The sequence below is a fragment of the Euprymna scolopes genome, chromosome 6 (genome assembly GCF_053919585.1).
Source record: "Euprymna scolopes isolate OS-2025 chromosome 6, ASM5391958v1, whole genome shotgun sequence".
Lineage (NCBI taxonomy): Eukaryota > Metazoa > Mollusca > Cephalopoda > Sepiida > Sepiolidae > Euprymna > Euprymna scolopes.
The window spans coordinates 121,101,152-121,120,235 of NC_136487.1; the positions used below are offsets into that span (position 1 = coordinate 121,101,152).

At 39.6% G+C, this 19,084-nt stretch overlaps 1 protein-coding gene across 2 annotated transcripts in view; it reads right to left on the bottom strand.

Annotated features, from left to right (window-relative positions):
• The window catches only part of LOC145277922 (ubiquinone biosynthesis protein COQ9, mitochondrial-like), an 88,542-nt gene extending 86,046 nt beyond the window's left edge, over window positions 1-2,496 (bottom strand). The window contains exon 1 of one of the 2 annotated variants that reach the window (XM_080129990.1): window positions 2,386-2,491. In XM_080129990.1, coding sequence (XP_079986116.1) covers window positions 2,386-2,443 — 58 coding nt within the window. In that variant the 5' untranslated portion in view covers window positions 2,444-2,491. Of the gene's footprint in view, window positions 1-2,385 lie in introns of both variants that reach the window. The other variant, XM_080129989.1, reaches the window with a different exon arrangement.
• Between the last annotated feature and the right edge of the window lie 16,588 nt (window positions 2,497-19,084).

Here is a 19,084-nt window from a genome sequence, read left to right on the forward strand (position 1 = left end):
AGTTTTAGCTTTAGTTCGGTTCAAATTCTGAAGAAGCACTTTCCTTAAAAATAGAATAATAATCACGAGTTATATTCTTATGTATCGTATTAGTATTACCGTTTTTCTTTATAAATTAGGAAATTTTAAAAACAATACTTAGCCTAACGAATGCATAATTTTTTTTTGTTGCAATATTTACATTAAAAATGAAAGGAACACCTTTCTCTCTAAAGAAACAAAGGATATCTCTGCAAGGGAGTTTAGAAGCAAGGGTTACGCAACTTTAACCGCACTTCCCCTTGGTCGAAATTGCTCAGTTTAGTACCAAGAAGATTAGGACTAGTGGTACTAAGTACCACTGGTACTTTTGATGAATACGAACCGTGTTTAAATAATAGCGTTATTATTTAATAAACCATTCTTAACATGTGGAAGGGTGCTTTTTGTTGTTTTAAAATATTCTATACTTTCACCTAACAATTTGATAAGCAAGAGATACCACAAAAATTGAATTTAACTTGAAAATCATATCTAAAACGTATCACGGCCTGTAAACTGCATAAGTACCCGATTAGAAGCGCTCTGCGCTGCCCCTGCCGCGCTGCCCGCTGCCGGGATAAGCAAAGAAATACTAATGTGATTTCTAAGTTTCCTTTTCAAAGACTAGTTGCACAACCAAAAATTTAAAGTCTAATCTACGTTACTATTTAATCCAAAAATCGAAGATGGATTGGTTATCCCATTAATGAGGAATGCCCTGGAAAAGCCCCTTCTGATAAAGCGGCACTTCTACACTATTGAGACGAGATTTTGTAGTCGGTAAATGGAGTTTCAGATTAAAAAAAAACAAACAAACAAAAAAAAACAATGATTTCGACTGATTTTTTTTTTTCAATTCTAATAAGTTACAATGGTAGCTTCCAAATTATGTAGTCGAAATTACCTGAATATTACTGATAAAAAACAAAAAAAAAAAAAACAAACAAACAAAACACAGCTAATCGTGGTAGCAGGTGAAAAATTACCGCCATCTTGTTTAAATCGAAACGGAAAACTACTTCTGTTGAACCGTGTCTTACGATCGTTTTCATCGAATTCTATTTTTTTAATTTATTTTCTACCTTATCGATTTTCGTAATTTTTGGATATAAGCTTAAAAATACGAGGAATACGTAGAGAGATACCATTCTTTTTATGTGATATTCACTATTCAGTATTACGATTTCCGAAATTTCGTCTCAATAGTGAAGAAGCGCCGATTAAAGTTATGCTTATCAGTTTTAAATTATTATGTTATTCTAAAAAAAAACAAAAATAAATAAAAAACACCCAGCAAAGTTCGTTTGCTTATTTTGGTTAATGTGCCCTTAAGTACCAAACTTACCTTTAAAAAGTTGATTTTTAGGAGTATTCGGGTTTTTCATAAACGAATATCACATTTAAAATTGTCGCCGACAAATATTTTTTTACGATATTCAAACTATTATTATCCAATGTATTCTCTATTGTTTTCACTGGCCACCATGTTTGTTTTCATACGCGCGATCATTTTTTTTTTGCGCGTTCGCGAAAACAAACATGGCCACCACTGAAAACAAATGATCTTAATATCATACAAAAATACTTGTCGGCGACAATTTTAAATGTGATATTCGTTCAAAACAGTAGAATATCCCTAAATATAAATTTTAAAGGTAAGTCTTTAGTTGGTACTCTAGCGCACATTGGCCTCTTTTTTTCTAATACTATTAGTAATAGGATTTTTCTAGAGGATTAATCGTGAAACGAAACGGTTAGTAAAACCCGGAAGTAGAAAAACACGCGCAACTTGGGGATAACCTATGGATTCATGCCTTAATCAAGGGTATTATCAAGGAAAGTGATTACGAAACGGAAAATCCGGCACACTGAACAGAACAGCCTGTGCCGTACCGATACGCCATTCTACATTCTATTTTTTTTTTTGTTTGTTTAAAGATTTTTTTTGGTGTTTTATGCACTTATTGTAAGCGCGATTTAAAAAAAAAAAAAAAGTACTTTCGAGTTAAATTCAAGTTTCAAATTAAAAAAAAATTTTTTTTTATTAAGTTGTTAGGTACTACTGAATAGTTACAAAACATTCTTCCCTCCCTACGTTAAGAATGGCTTTCTAAATAACATTATTTCAGCACGGTTCAATAAGGAGGGATCATTATTTCCATTTTTTTAAAGAAGGCTTTTTAAAATATAAATAAACATAAGATTACCAAATGATTTTATTAAAAAAGATCATTTGTTTTTTGGTTTTTTCGAGCAATGTTCTACATCAAACATTGAAAGACTTATTGCTTGAGAATTAGAAAATTACTAACCCTAAAGTTTTTTTTAAAACTTGAATCAAATATTAGATGTTTGAAAACTCACCAAAGAACGTTCTTAAACTCGTCCGAACGAGAAATGTAGAGTAGACAAGTGACGCCATCTCCCAAAAAAAGTGACGGAGAAATGAAAAACACAAGGGAGATTACTCTACCACACTTCGCAATTTTTATTTATTTATTTATTATTCTTTTTTAATTTTTTTATTCACTGCAAAAGCTTTCGATACGAATATTATTTTCTGCTCTAAACAAACAGAAAATATGTTCGAGGTTTATTCTTTTAGAAACGGTTAGAAGGATCTTAGGCAAATGTGTAGTTTAGCGGCGTAAATCATTTGACCGACAAAAAAAATTATCAAAACTATTTATTTTTATAGAAATTTGAATATTTTAAAACTTTAGGTGTCAGGAAAATGATAAAAAAAAACATTGGTGTTGTAAGTCCAATATTTCGCTAAAAAATAGCTTCATCAGGGTAGTTAGTTAGTCAGTTCGTAGTTTTTTTTTTCTTTCTTCAGTTTGTTGTTATAGAGGAAGAAAGTCCTGGAGAAGAAATTTAATTATCAAAACTATTTATTTTTTATATAAAACACATTATTAGACGCTAAGACGGAAAAAAAAAAAACCCTCCAAGAATTCATTTTATTATTTTTTTTTCAACATTTTTTATTAGACTAAATGCACGACAACCGAGGCCTTTAAAATTTGGCCTTTCTAAGGTTTGGCAGATTGCCCTTTTTAAGGCCAAATTTGGCCTTTTTTTTACGTTCTTGCATGAACTATGTTTTTGGCAGTCATATTTTTTTGTGATAATGTGCGTAAAAAAAAGGCCAAATTTAGCCTTAAACAGGCCAATTCTGTCAAACCTTAGAAAGACCACATTTAAAAAACAATACAGCGGTTTCGATTTATTATTACTTTTTTTTTTGTTCAGAGTTGCATCCTGGTCCTTAAAACGTTTAGTGATGCGCGATGCGCGGATGCGGTTCTACGGTGCTCTGACCCTCTGAATGATATGTTACTAGTGTTTTTGGAAGGTCGATATTGTTGAGGTGGGTCCTTTGCAATACAACGTTATTACTTCGAATGTAGTTGTTATGTAACACCGAGGTGCTTTAAATGTGACTTTTCAACGTTCGTTCTCGAATCCTTATCACCAGGCACCAGGTGTTGTGGGAACACTGGAGTATTTAAAAGTTTGATTTTACCTCATGAGTTCTGGAAATCTCGTCGCCAATTGTCCAGGCCTTAGTAAAGGAGGTTGTCGGTATTTCTGATGATTAGTCAGTCTGTAGTCTTGCGTTAGGTTACAATATTAATACTAAAAAGCTTGCTGCATGTCTGAATACCTTTTATGTAAAATTTCAAATGGTTAGACCCAAAATTGGCTTAATAGTTTACTAGAGACCGTGAAGGTAAAATCTTTGGAACTTTGGCCTCTTGGGAGCTAAGTTTTCAGTAAAAAAAAAAAAAAAAAAAAAAAAAACGATTAAAAAGCTTACCCTATGTCTGAATACACTTTATGTAAAATTTCAAATGTTTAGACCAAAAATTAACTGAGTTATTTGGTAGAGACTGCAGAGGTCAATTTTTTAAAAACCTTTGACCCCAATTATGACCCCTTAACATTTATTTTTTGGGCTCAAATCAAATTATAAAGTTAGATCCATGTCTAAGTAACCTATATCTAAAGTTTCAAGTATTTAGACCCAAAATTGTTGGAGGAGTTTGGAAGAATTCTCAAATAAGTTCTTGATGAGCCGTTCCGTATAAGTTATTAAATTTACCAAATTTTCATTACTAATGATTACTATATTGACCAATTTCTACTGTACACTCTTTAACTCTTATCCTTGAGTGGCCTCTTGGCCTTGATAATGTGGTGATGCCTTTGTAAAAAAAAAAAAAAAAAAAGGTGAAATCGTTGAACTTTGACCCCTTAACAGTCAAATTTCTGGGCGAAAACCGATCACATAGATTTTCCCAAATCTCAGTACCCTGTATATCAAATTTCGAGCCTGTAGACTTAAAGTTGACAGAATTATTGTGTAGGGAAATGTACACAGACACACAGACAGACAGACATACAGACAGCAGACATACAGACACGTTCACTTTTATATATATACTAGTATTTCAGCCCGGCGTTGCCCGGGTGTTTGGAGGTGTATGTTGAGCAAAAAAAAAAAGTGGTAGTAGGAAGGCAAGCTCGAACCCGTACCGCGAAGGAGGAAAAGAATGGGAAAAACACGTGAAAATCCGTCGCCTCAGTCAAAAGTTTTAGGCAGACATGCAAACATACATGCATACATTTATATATTGGTAGCTCAAATTTTCGACCCAAACCGATTAAAAAGCTTGGCCTATCTCTGAATACCCTTTTTGTAAAATTTCAAATGTTTAATCCAGAAATTGTCTGAGTGATTTGGTAGAGACCGCAGCAGTCAATTTATTTTTAACTTTGACACCTATCATGACCCTTAACATTTATTTTTTGGGGGCTCAAATCAAGTTATTAAGTTAGATCCATGTCCAAGGAACCTATATCTAACATTTCAAGGGTTTAGACCCAAAATTGTCGGAGGAGTTTGGTAGAGTTCTCAAAGGTCAAATCGTTGAACTTTGACCCCTTAACAGTCAAATTTCTGGCCGAAAACGGATCACAAAGATTTTCCCAAATCTCAGTTCTCTATATATCAAATTTCGAGTTTGTAGACTGAGAATTGACGGAGATATTGTGTAGGGAAATGTACACAGACAGACACACACACAGACAGATAGTTTCACTTTTATAGATATACTAGTATGGGTGCCCGGCGTTGCCCGTGTGTTTTGAGGTGTATGTTGAGCAAAAAAAAAACAAAAAAAAAACGGTCAATTTTTTTAATTTGACCCCTATTATGACCCCTTAATTTTTATTGTTTTGGGTTCAAGTTGAGTCATTAAGTTAGATCCATGTCCAAGGAACCTATATCTAAAATTTCAAGTGTTTAGACCCAAAATTGTCGGAGGAGTTTGGTAGAGTTCTCAAAGGTCAAGTCGTTGAACTTTGACCTTTTAACAGCCAAATTTCTGGCCGAAAACCGATCACATAGATTTTCTCAAATCTCAGTACTCTGTATATCAAATTTCGAGTCTGTAGACTAAAAATTGACAAAGTTATTGTGTAGGGAAATGTACACAGACACACAGACGGACAGACACACAAACAGACACGTTCACTTTTATAGATATACTAGCATTTCGGCCCGGCGTTGCCCGGGTGTTTGGAGGTGTATGTTAAGCAAAAAAAAATCCCCCCAAAAAAGGGTCAATTTTTAAAAAAACTTTTGCCCCTACTATGACCCCTTAACATTTATTGTTTTGGGATCAAATCAAATTATAAAGTTAGATCCATGTCAAAGGAACCTATATCTAAAATTTCAAATGTCTAGACCCAAAATTGGCGGTGGAGTTTGTTAGAGTTCTCAAAGGTGAAATCGTTGAACTTTAACCTCTTAATCGCCAAATTTATGGCTGAAAACCGGTCACATTGATTTTTCCAAATCTCAGTATCCTGTATATCAAATTTCGAATCTGTAGACTTATAATTGACAGAGTTATTGCGTAGGGAAATGTACACAGACAGACTGATAGATAGATAGATAGATAGATAGATAGATAGATTGATAGATTAAACAAAAATATATACGTACACATAAATATATATGGAAACAATATTGTTTGTCCTGTAAACTTTTTACGCAAATATTATGCAAGTATAAATCATGTAGAATATCTGCATGAATATAATTACACATAATAGTTAACTAAAGATGTTCATCCCATAAGAAAACCGAAAAAACTAATATGGATTTAATTAAAATGAATGTTTAAAAGAATGTGCAAATTAGCTAGATCTTTTACAGATGAATTCAATTCCATGACCCGTATATAAGAAAATTGTATTTTCTTTTTAAATAAATAGAAAAGAGGGTTTTTAATATGAATATCAATTCACACAAAAGAAACACCAATTTATAGAAGTTAAAGAAAGATAGATAGATATATAGGTGTGACACGGTCAGACGTCTTGATTTTGAATGATGGTCAATGTTAGATAGTGCGGCCCGAAAAGCGGAATTGTGCTGGTGGTGTTTTTTTTTTTAATCGAAAAAAACGACGAAATTACATTTTTGTTTGTTAAATATTGAAACATGTAAAATAAAGTCCATCCTTTTTAATTTAAACAAAAAAACACTCACGTCAAAAAAAAAAATAAAAATCAGATGAACAATGCATGGAATGTCTCGGTCGATATTCGATTATTCTATGTCAACGAAATCGAGTATCTAGCAGATCGAGTTACGCTTACGTGTAGGTTGGAGTCTCTGGGCGAATGTGACAGAAATCATATAAAAAAACGTGCAGATTCTAGCGAGTGGGTAGTGGGTAGTCGGCGGGTGGTACTGGTGAAGAGACAATCACCTCGAGTTGAGTAAGCCGCGCCCTCTGGTCCCATCCTTAGAATCGAGACGCCTGGCAGTGTTGATTGCACCCCCCCAGTTCTTTTCTACATATAACAAGCGTTGTTGTTTTTTTTGTGACGTTATCATCATCACCAACACCACACGACAAAACGTCCTAACTGGTGTCCCTGACCTGGATACGACTCAAAGGTTGTAGACACATTAACAAAAGCAACGAGAATTTTTTTTGTGAAAGGAAGAAAAAAAAAAAACAAACGAAAAAGGGAAGAGACGAAATTTTCTTTCTCGTTAAAAAAAAAAAAAAAAATCATGATCACAGCAGAGGGGACCAACGTAGAAAAAAAACAAAAACAAAAAAAAGCTAACGCCCACGGTTAAAAAAAAAGGAAAAGAAAACAAATAAACAAAGCAAAAACAAAAAAAAAAAAAACAGAAAGAAAAACAAGTAAAGAAACAAACAAGAAGAACTGATAGAACTGATAATTACTTCTGTGTTGTGATAGCTAGTGAACCACGGACGTTTATTTGATAGCTATAGCGTTTCTGGACCCAACATTCAAGGAATCGCCAAAGACACAAAGACATGTGCGAGCCTTTTTCAAGTCTCACACAAAAACGCACATTCACATTTCAAGCTATGTCATATACATACGTGCACACAAACATACACGCCCACGTCCACACATGTACACATATTCACGTTCGCGTACATACACTCACATTCACGTGTATATACGCACACATATGTACTCACACATGCGCACACATGGACGATGTCACTTCCGCTTTCTAAGGAAAGATACATGCGCAAAACACCACTGGAAACGAGTATAAAACAAAGAGACAAGCTATTTCTAATCCTTTTTAGGACCAACTCTCAACGAGAGAGGTTGGGCTAACCAGCCGCCTCCCTTTTGGGAGGCGCACGCTCGCGCGCATCAACACCCCTGCGACTATGTATGGGGCACGAGCTAACAGACTGTATGTACACATTCCCACTCTTTCTCTCTCTATCTACTACTGTTCCCTGAGAACACCTTCGCGTAGCTGACTACTAACTGATGTCAACTCTCTATCCACTCTTCTTTGTCTACACGCTGGACTATCATTCCCATTTTTCACTACAACACTCATTTCTCTTCCCACGCGCGAACAAACGATAGTGACCCAAACTTGAGATGAAAACACATTTCCTATTCTTGCTATAACACCAGTCGTGCAACGAACATTGGTTACACTCGCGCGGACATGAACGCATGTTATAACTAAAACGTTCATTCTTTCAACAGCAAATAAACAACGTTTATCTTATCCATCAATTGAGTCTTTGTTTCCTTCAATTCCATTCGTTTCATTATTTTCTTGTGGCGAGCTAGGGTATTATATCCTGGTCCGTTACAGACAGTATGTCAGCTAGAACAAAAGGACCAGAAGGTAAGAGAACCACCTTATTGGCTTCCTTGCACTTTTTTTTTTAATTCTCGCTCGAGTGTGTGTGTTTTTTTTTGTTGTTGTTAATATTAATTCCTAAAAAGCTACCAGTCTCTTTTTTTTCGTCTAGCCCTGATATATATATATATATATATAGAGAGAGAGAGAGAGAGGGAGAGAGAGATAGTATGTCCTTAAGAAGTGAGGGATCCATGAATAGTGAGGGGAAAGAGTTGGGCAAGGAGCACTCACCGACTCAACAACTCTGAGAAGTATTGGGGAAAGTGAGGATCCCTAGTTATGGGGGAAATTCCTCGGGATTGCAGGAATGGCTTGGGGCCATTGAAAAAAAAAGGATAATTTACGGGCTGAGGGATATGGAGACGGTACTCTTAGCATATGACGGATCGGTGGGGCCTGTGTCAAAATTTATCAGAAAAATATACGAGGGGGACCCAGGAATAAGTTGGGTGTGGCTGAAAGAGGCATTAGAAAGGCAGTATGCTACGGAACGTACTGCAATAGAGGCAATGAGAAGTCTCATGAAAGTCGAACAGAGTGAGGGGGAATCAACATCGGATTTGGGTGACCGTATGGCAGAACTAGCAAGGATCGCTTACCCCGATGAAAGGACTAGAGAGGGGGCGGTAATTCAGGCCCAATTAGTAGACCTATTCATCGATGCCCTTGGGAATGGGGATGTCAGAAGAGACATAATCTGGGGTGCCTCACATAATCTTACCGAGGTGGTAGATATGGCAGTAGGGGCAGATAGGTATTGGAAAAGGGTAAGGTCCAAGGACACCCAAGATAAGGAGAGATCTAAGAATAGACCATCAGGGGCTGCACCAAGATAACCTTACAGACGCCCTTGAAAACTAGGAAGGGGGTGCAAACCCCACCCGGAAAGAGTGGATGATCGGAAAAGGGTGGTCTGCTGGACCTGTGGCCACGAAGGTCACAGAGTGGTGGAGTGTCTCATTAAATGGGGGCGCGAACCCAGGGGACCCCCATGTACGAAGTATGGTAAACAGAACCATGATCCCCGGTGGTGCTTAGATAAACGGAAGACTCCTCAAAGATCCCAAATGCAGACTGCCCGTAGGCCGTTGGGAAACGCCACTGGGCCACCCCCGCAGAAAGAATAACAGGGTGACCCTATTAAAAAGACAGGCACAATGGCGGTGTTGGCACTGCCAACAGATAGGGCATCCAAAGAGGGATTGTCCAGCCAGGAGGCAGGGTGTGCGCCGAATCAGAAGGGCCATGAAGAAAGGTTGGAACACAGGGGGTCTGGGTTGTTATGCCCTTAGTAGGCAGCGACCCACAGCTCGGTACAGACAGGATGGACACGAGGAGGCCTACGAGAAGCTGCTCTTGCCGACACCTAGCGGAGTAATGAGAAGGCAAGTGTGCCCTGATAAAATCGCGTGGGTCTGTACGGTGCTATCAGAAGACAACGACTTGACCTGCGAGGTCGAAGTAAATGGGAGCCCAATGAGGGCCCTGCTGGACACAGGAGCATCAGTCTCGTTGATACGGACGGAACCGGCATGAGACTGACCAGGATGATAGATTTATCGATACAGATCGGTGGCTTGATGAGCAGACACCGCCTGTATGTCACACCAAAGCTCATTGGTGGTCTGATCCTTGGGGAGGATTGGTTGAGAGCTCAGAAGGCCCAACTGAAGTTTGACCCTGCCACGCTGATTGTTGGCGGCGTCGAAGTACCCTTGGGCGAAGGGACGAATAAGACATTGGCAGTGGTGGCCCAGGAGCACATTACATTACCCCCAAGAGTAGTAGTTTCAACTGAGGGAGTGGTGGATGTCGGCCCCACCACTCAGACGGAAATATATGAAATAGCTCCAGTAGATGGGTTTGACGGGGGCGAAGATGGGATAGCCATATGCGAGGCAGTAGTAAAGGGAGCACAAACAGTACCCCTGTTTATAGCGAATGGCTCGGCTAAAACAGTAAGTATACCGAAGGGAACCGAACTAGGACGAGCCAAGCTCATTAGACGAGTCCGCAAGATTAAGTTACATGAAGGTGGGTCTGCAAATACGAAAGAGGGAGAGATTAAGGATGATGAGATTATAGCCCCTGCGGAACATAAAGGGAAGATTATACCGCTGTTGAGATCTAATCGGGAAGTTATCGCGAACAGTGATAACGAGTTGGGGCAAACATGGACAGTTGAGATGAGGATTGACATGGGAGATCATCCTCCAATTAAATTGAGACCCTACCAAACACCGATCCATAAAAGACGGCTGGTGGAGGAAGCCGTTGGAGACATGTTGGAAGCGGGAATGATTGAGCGGTCTAGCTTGCCGTGTAGTTTCCTGATTGTGGTGGTCGAGAAAAAGGATGGCGGACACCGATTCTGTGTGGATTTCCGAAAATTAAATGCCATTACAAAACCTCTGGCGGTGCCCCTGCCCTTGATTGATGACATTTTGGCCCTCCTCGGAAAGGCAACTTACTTATCGACCTTGGATTTAAGGTCCGGGTATTGGCAGGTCGCCCTACATAGGGATGACCAAGAGAAGACGGCCTTCGCCTGTCATCTAGGCTTGTTCAATTTCAGGGTGATGCCTTTTGGGTTGGCGAACACGCCTGATATTTTTACACAGTTGATGGCCATAGTGCTCAGTGGCTTAGAGGGTTTTGCCATAGCCTATTTGGATGACATACTGGTGTTCTCGAGAACTGTGGATGAGCACATTGCACACCTGCAGACAGTGTTTGATTGTCTACATGAGCATGGATTGAAGCTCAAGCTACCCAAATGCCAGTTCATGAGGGACAAAACTAAGTACCTGAGTTTCGTCATAAACAAGACTGGGATTAAGCCCGATATAGACAAGGTGGAAGTCATAAGGGCTATGCCAGAACCCACCACCGTGAGACAGGTGAGGGGTTTTATAGAGGCAATCGGGTATTACCGGCGGTTCATCTCTGCTTTCTCTAGGCTGGCTGGTCCTTTGATTGTGCTTACAAAGAAGTATGCTCGTTTTAAATGGACGGATGAGTGCCAGAGGGCCTTCGAGGCGATGAAGGAGCAGTTGACTGTGGTGCCACTTTTATCCTATCCCGATCTGAGCAAGCCCATGATCCTTTACACCAATGCAAGCGATGCATGCATAGGAGCGGTCTTAACCCAGACATATCCTGAAAACAGGGGGTCAGTCCCATGTATACCCGAAGAAGTACCATTGTATTTTTTGTCCCACAGATTATCGGGAACTCAGCAAAGATGGCCCATAATCGAAAAGGAGGCTTATGCCATTATGTATGAAGTCCAAAAATTGGACTATTATCTGCATGGGGCAGTATTCACGATTAAGACAGATCACAGGCCACTCCAGTATTTACTGGAGGCGGAGTGGACGAACAAAAAGATCCAAAAGTGGGCGTTGAAGTTGAGCGGCTACCACTGTAAGATAGAATATTTGGCAGGCAGAGACAACACTTGTGGCGATTTGTTATCCTGCATCCCCAAACAATTGGAGGCTCAATCGATTTTATTAGAGCCAGGAGTGGATGATAGGGCCTATAGGATTGGAGTAATAAATTCCCATAGACTAGCTCAGCGCCCTATTAGAGAGGATGAGTCCGAACCTGACCCAGAAGTTATGATGGATCCCCATTGGGTAGATATGATTAAGGAAGGTCAAGGAGACGAGGAAATTGCTGCCCTTAGAGCGAACGTAGAGTCGGGAACTACCTCCAAGTATGTAATACAGGAAGGGATCCTGTACTATTTATGAGGAAGGGATGAGGAACTACGAATGTGGTTAGTGGTCCCAAAGAACTTGAGAAAGGAGATACTGGCGCAGTGCCATGAACAATTGGGTCACATGGGAATAGACAAAACCTGTGAGTTGGTGGGGCGTAATTATTACTGGCCCGGGTTGTATCGTGAGATTACCAGCTACGTAAATAGTTGTGTAGTTTGTCAGGCCCAGAGTAGGAGACAGGAAGCTGCACCGCTTGTGGAGACAGACATCCCCAACTACCCTTTTGAAAAGATAAGCCTGGATGTGTCAGGGCCGTATGGAGAGACCCCAAGGGGAAATAAGTATATAGTTAGTATCGTAGACTGGTTGACGAACTGGCCGGAGGCGTTCGCCGTTCAAGACAAAAAGGCGCAAACAGTGTCAAAATTGTTGCTCACTGAGGTGTTCCCTCGGTTTGGGGCTCCAGCGGTATTGGTCACAGACAATGGGCCTGAAAACATAAACAGGGTGATGAGGGAGACGGTGGAAGGAATGAACAGGAAACACGTGACCACCTCTCCCTACCACCCTCAAAGCAACTCCAAGGTGGAAAGATTCCACCGGACATTAGCCGATGTGCTAGGTAAGTTAACCAGCAGGGACAAGGAAAACTGGGACCTCTATCTCAACCAGACTTTGGTGGCAGTGAGATTTTCGGAAAATGAGACCTCGAAATTTTCCCCCTATTACATGTTATACGGCCGAGATGTGGTACTGCCCATGGACAATTTGATGAAGCTTAGGAGGAAATATATGGGAGAAAACCATCATAAAATAATCCCCCAGAAACAACACCAAGTGTTTGTGCAGGCTAGAAGGAGAGTTAGAAGGGCCCAAAAACGAATAAACGAGCAAACAAATAGAGGGCGGAAGGACATGAGATTGGGCATGGGAGACCCAGTGTTTTATAAAATTCACTTGCGGGAAGGAAAATTGGACCCACGACGGGAACTATACTTCCGAATAATTGAACAGACAGGACCAGTATCATTTGTAATCTGGGACCAGGTGTCCGGGAAAGTTAAAAGAGCACATGCAACCGACCTCAAATTGGCAGAGGTAGATAACTGGGAACCAACAAAACCAGAGCCTCCCAGAGGGAGGAGGAGAAGGGTAACTGGAAACGAGTGATGAGAGTGAGAGTGACGAAGAGAGAATTAGGAGTCCCCCAAAGTTACCTGGACGAGCTCGGGAGCCTTCCGGGGGGATAGGAACCTCAAGTGAGGCAGAATTGGATCTCGGACCAAACTTACGAACAAAGGAAGGAGAGATCAAGGAATGGGATGAGGAAGATGAAATACCTTTAGCGGATCTTAAGGCGAAATGGGACAGAGAAGACAACATACCCCTAGCAGAGCTCCGGTAGGAATGGAGAAGAGGGGACGACTCGAGGGAATAAAAGAGTTAGTATGGGATAGTGAAAGGGCAGGGCTAAATTCATGATGAGGTATCAAAGCCTAGCTCCCATTACCCATGCGGTGAAGCGTCGATTCGGAGTTAAAAAAGGAAAAAGAAAACATATATACATATATGTACATATAAATCGTTGTTCTAATCAATTAAAATAGGCAAGCGAGTAAATGAGTAACGTAAATTGTTTACATTATGTATTCTGGTTATCAGTTACAATTTATTTAGACAAGAGATCAACGATTACACTTGTTTATAGAGAAAAAGAAAGAAAAGAAAAGGACAGAAAGTAGAAACTGAAAAAAAAAGCACAACATTTTTAAACTAAATAAATTACTTGAAGTATTTAACTGTCGATTGAAAGGTTTATTTAGTCGCGAATCATATTGGGAGAAGATGTAGCTGTGGGTATAGCTTTGAGGGTGAAGTCTTGGCTCCGGATGGTTACATTATTGCTCGATAGTAGGGGACGCCCTCAAACGCACAGGTGTGACTGACTGGAGCAGAGACCATCCCGATGGGAAAGGATCCCAAACAACCGTAGGTTATCTAGATAGCAGGGATAGAAGTGAGGAGGGTGTTGTTGGATAGGCACTCATATTTCTCAGTTGTTGGCATTGGCATGTATGTGGTGAGGCCTCTCACATGTATGTTGGGGCCGGAGACTGTTGTAGGATCTGCCTTCGGCATCCTCTCTGGGCCTCAGGAAGTAGTGAGGAGGATTAAAACTTAGATGAAAACAAGCAAACCAAAAGTAAAAGGATTTTTTTTTCTGCATTTCTTGCAGGAATGGATCGGAGATCTCTAGGGGTGATAGTCTTACTACTAATAATGGCGGATGCATGGGAACACAGCCAGAATACTATATTCAAGAAGACCAGTGAGGCTACCATAACTCGATCGAGATGGATGATTATGTTAGTGATCGATTTAAAACTGTATAGATGGTTACTAGATGACCTTAAGAACGAAGTACTGAAATTGCGCAACATTAAAGGGCAGCTATCTATGTTACATATAGGTTTTTCATTAAAAGAGAGAGTCTTAGAGAGAGAGAGAGATTGTTATATATTAAATGTTCATACTTTTTATGTGTAGAATGGAAGAGAAGCTCTTGGAGTGAGGAGATAGTGTTCACTGTTCAGACATTGTGTAGACGTGAGATGTGTATGTCACGACATTTTATAACACAGACATATAATAACAATTCAATTTACCTTTTTGTAGAATCATAAGACAAGACGACGTTTTACAAAAACACAGATGAGTTTATTCTTCACACGACCGGCCGTGATTTTCATCATCAAGAATTCAAAGCTTCACGTATTAAGTTTAAAAGTGATCGTCTCGCTTCTAGACGTTCGAATTCCAAACTCCAGACTCTCTGAGTTTCTCCCAGTTTCTGTCTTCTTTTACTCTAAAGTTTTTTCTCTCTCCCTAGAACTTTCTATTTTCCGTGACGTCATACACATGTTAAAACATGTGCCTTCTTTCACGTGTTCTGGACATGCGTGTCCAAAACTTTTCCTTTTTCTACAAAAGGAATTTTAACCTATACTCAGTAACCTATTTTTCCAATATGTTAAAAACATTATCTTATAACTGCATTCTTTCAATTAAAATTTCATAACAAACTTGACAGTGCACATTCTTTTGTTGAAATATTTTATCTCTATTCTAAACAATCGTTTGTTTTACATTCCTTCTTTTTAACTCTCACACATAATCTATTTCTAAACCTAAATTACGAGGTTCGAATTTCGTCTATTGCTATTTCATTTTCATTTTAACTAAACTCTCTATTTTTATACTTACATGAAAAGGGGACAGCCCTTATCATGTAACATCTAGACAACATGAGACCGATGGAAAATACCAGCATTGGTTGGATTCGTTTAATCAGGAAATCTCGATGATAGGTTCTCAAATGAGGGAAATGAGTGGATATCTAAGGGGCATCGAACTGTTGAAGGCCTGGGATAAGAGGGCTGTGATTCCCATCGTTGGCAAGGTGTTAAGTGTACTATTTGGGACTGTGACTGTGGAGGATATGAAGTTAATCAAGCGGAAACTAACGGACGTCAAAAAGGGACAGAGACAGTTAGCCCAGGTAACTAGGGAAAGTGTCTCCATACTAAACGTAACCCGGTTGGAATTGGCCCAAAACCGGGCCAGCATAAATGGGTTGATACTAAATATGAACTCGCTACGGGAGGAGGTGAATAATGCGACAATAGAATTAGCAGAAGAATTGCGAGAGCTGGGGGGTTTTGTACAATAGGTTTTCCAGTTATTAATGATGACAAACAGGGTGCGCCACACGGGACAAACCTTACTGACCTTGTTGGAGCACGTAAGGGTACAGTTGGACATATTGTCGCTGGGACATTTGTCCCCAAGTGTTGTGACTCCCAACCACCTTAGGGAGATATTACTAAGGATACAAACAGAATTACCTCATCATCTGAGGCTACCGCTTGATCTAACAGAGGGGTTATGGAAGTATTACAGCTCGTTGGGATGTGTCACGCTGTTGAAAGGTAGCAAATTACTGGCAGTCACATCCTTACCGTTGTTGGATCGGAATGGATTATTTGAGATTTATCAGGTGTTAAATTTACCCATCCCCTACCCCCGAGTACAGGAGAGGGTGGAGGCGGTTGCCAAGTACCGGATCAAGACTGAATATCTAGCCCTTAACTTAGCGAGAACAAAGTTTATGCTTCTCACACGAGATGAAGCCAGAAATTGTAAGGGTGATGTACTAGGGGCATGTATGTCTTCGAGTCCGATTTATGTAACGGGAAATCATGATTTGTGTGTCCTCGAGTTGTTGTTTAAGGGAGAAGATGAGAAAATTAGGAAACACTGCCGAGTAGAGATACTCACAAGTGCAGTGTTACCCCGGGCGATCAGTATAGCCGATGGAGTCTGGGCGTCAGCCACACAGAAGGAGCTGGAGTTAACACGGGTATGTGGTGGAAAGCCTTCCAAGACTTTAAGGATAGTACCTCCCTTAACGATGGTAGAGTTACCCATGGGTTTTTCGGCATTCGGAGTATCCATTTCCCTTCCCCCATACTATTAGATGGAAGAGAAATTTGAGGGGAGGGGGATGTTTAAAAAGTTAATGCAGAAAAATGGGAGTGTTTGGGCTAAGTTATGGGAACCCATAATTAAAAGATTTCCAGAAAGGAAACTGGAGAAAATCCCGGAGTTGTTGAGATCGGTTGAGAGGATCAACATAGATCGATTGAGGGATAGGCTGGACGCAATCAAGATTGATGAGCCAGAAAATGATACCACGAAACAAGTTATCATTTGGTCGGTAACACTTGGCGTTGTCGCCCTTGTGTTATTGATGGTCTCGGCAGGATGTGTGCTGAGGAGGTACGGGCTACTACCGGCTGGGAAAGGGAGACTGGTAGCTAGGGCGGAGAGTGAGATAAGGAAGCCACAGGGTGTTCTCTTTCCCGACAGGTCCTACGAGACTGCCACAGAACAGGTCACCATATCTCTGGGTGAGGAGGAGTGCCCAGCGGTGGAGCCAAGTATCTGGAAGGAGAAACCAAACGCGGTCCCGAAGGGAAAAATGACAAGGAAAGACAAGAACTGAAGGAATGATTAGGGCTCCAATTAAAAAAAAGGAGGAGAAACTCTCCTTTTTAGTGTTCTATTAAGTAAGGAGTTATTATGGCTCCGATTTGGAAAAAAGAAAAGAGACTTTCTTTTGAATAAAGTGTTAAGTAAGGAGTGATTAGAGCTCCAACATTCTGGAAAAAAAATAAAAAAAGACATATAAATTGCATGCATTGACCAAGACAGGACTGTCCATTTCAGTTGTACCATCTCCACCTTCAGGGGAGGGAGGTTGATGTCATTTATAAATAAAGGACAAATGGTTGGGGGAGTGATGTGACATGGTCAGGCATCTTGATTTTGAATGATGGTCACTGTTAGATAGTGCGGCCCAAAAAGCGGAATTGGCGCTGGTGGTGTTTTTTTTTAATCGAAAAAAAAACGACAAAATTACATTTTTGTTTGTTAAATATGGAAACATGCAAAATAAGGTCCATCTTTCTTAATTTAAACAAAAAAACACTCACGTCAAAAAAAATAAAAATCAGATGAACAATGCATGGAATGTCTCGGTCGATATTCGATCATTCTATGTCAACGAAATCGAGTATCTAGCAGATCGAGTTACGCTTACGTGTAGGTTGGAGTCTCTGGGCGAATGTGACAGAAATCATATAAAAAAACGTGCAGATTTTAGCAAGAGAGTAGTCGGCCGGCGATACTGGTGAGTTGAGTAAGCCGCGCCCTCTGGTCCCATCCTTAGAATCGAGACACCTGGCAGTGTTGATTGCCGCCCCCCCGCCTGGTTCTTTTCTATATATAACAAGCGTTGTTGTTTTTTTTTGTGACGTTATCATCATCACCAACACCACACGACAAAACGTCTTATAGGTAGGTAGAAAAAATATCCAAAGAAGGCAAGGAGTCTATAAGGGATGGTGAGAGGAGTAAGGAATTCAGAACACCAAAGTTGATTGGCCAAATAAAGAATTTCATGGATAAAGACTGTCATGTGTCTATAGAGACAATAAGTGCACAGTTTGATGTCAGTGTGGGAACTGTACACACAATTATTCGCAAGGAATTGAGGATGCTGAAGATTTGTGCAAAGTTTGTCCCAAGGGCGCTCAGAAAAGATCAGACTATTTAATCAAAATGGGTATCAAGACAATTCCTAACCCTCCATATAGCCCAGACTCGCTCCCTGTGACTTTTCATTATTTCCTAAGCTCAAGGAAAACATTAGAGGTTGTGGTCATGAAACAATTGAGAAGACGAAAGAGGCTGTGACGAGGGTCATTGGCACACTCACACAAGAGGTCTTCCATTGGACGTTCCAGTAGTTTTTGGAGTGGTACAACAAGTGCATTGTAGCCAGATAAGATTATTTCAAAAGGGACTAGAGTTTCATGTGTGTACTATCAATAAAAGTGCCCATGCGAAAAAAGTCTGGAAACTGTTGAATAATAAAAAGAAACAGAAACAAACAAAAAAAGCAAACAGCAACAACAACAACAAAAACAATGAACAAAACAAGTAAACGCATACTCATAAATAATAACACTAATCCTAAGTCCATTACAAAAAAAAAAAAAAAAAAATAGATAAAAACGATGCACATATCAAAACAGATATATTTTTAGGGACCATTAACAGTTAATTTCACGTTGAAATTGTCAAATTAAAGATTTTCTATCGGGAGCTTGTCCACAATACAAATAGAAAGTTTAATCAATCAAATTTTAGAAATGGATTACTTTTTTTTTACGAAGTTTGGTTGAAAAAACGAAAATATACAGTAAATAATTATAAAGTGTAAATAAGCATAAAACTAAATATCCAACTAAGTGCAACAGAATTAAATTTTCTATCTACCTGTACTGTTTTAAAATTCTGAATCTGTAAATTTTGTTATGTCAAAATTTGTTTTACTACTTTCAATTGATGTTACACCAGTTATCAAAAATGGCTTTAAATTCTTTTGGAAGTGACCTTTAGAGAGTTGAGTTAATGCTTTTTAGGCACTCCCTAATAAAATAAATATTTCAACACAAGCTACTGAATA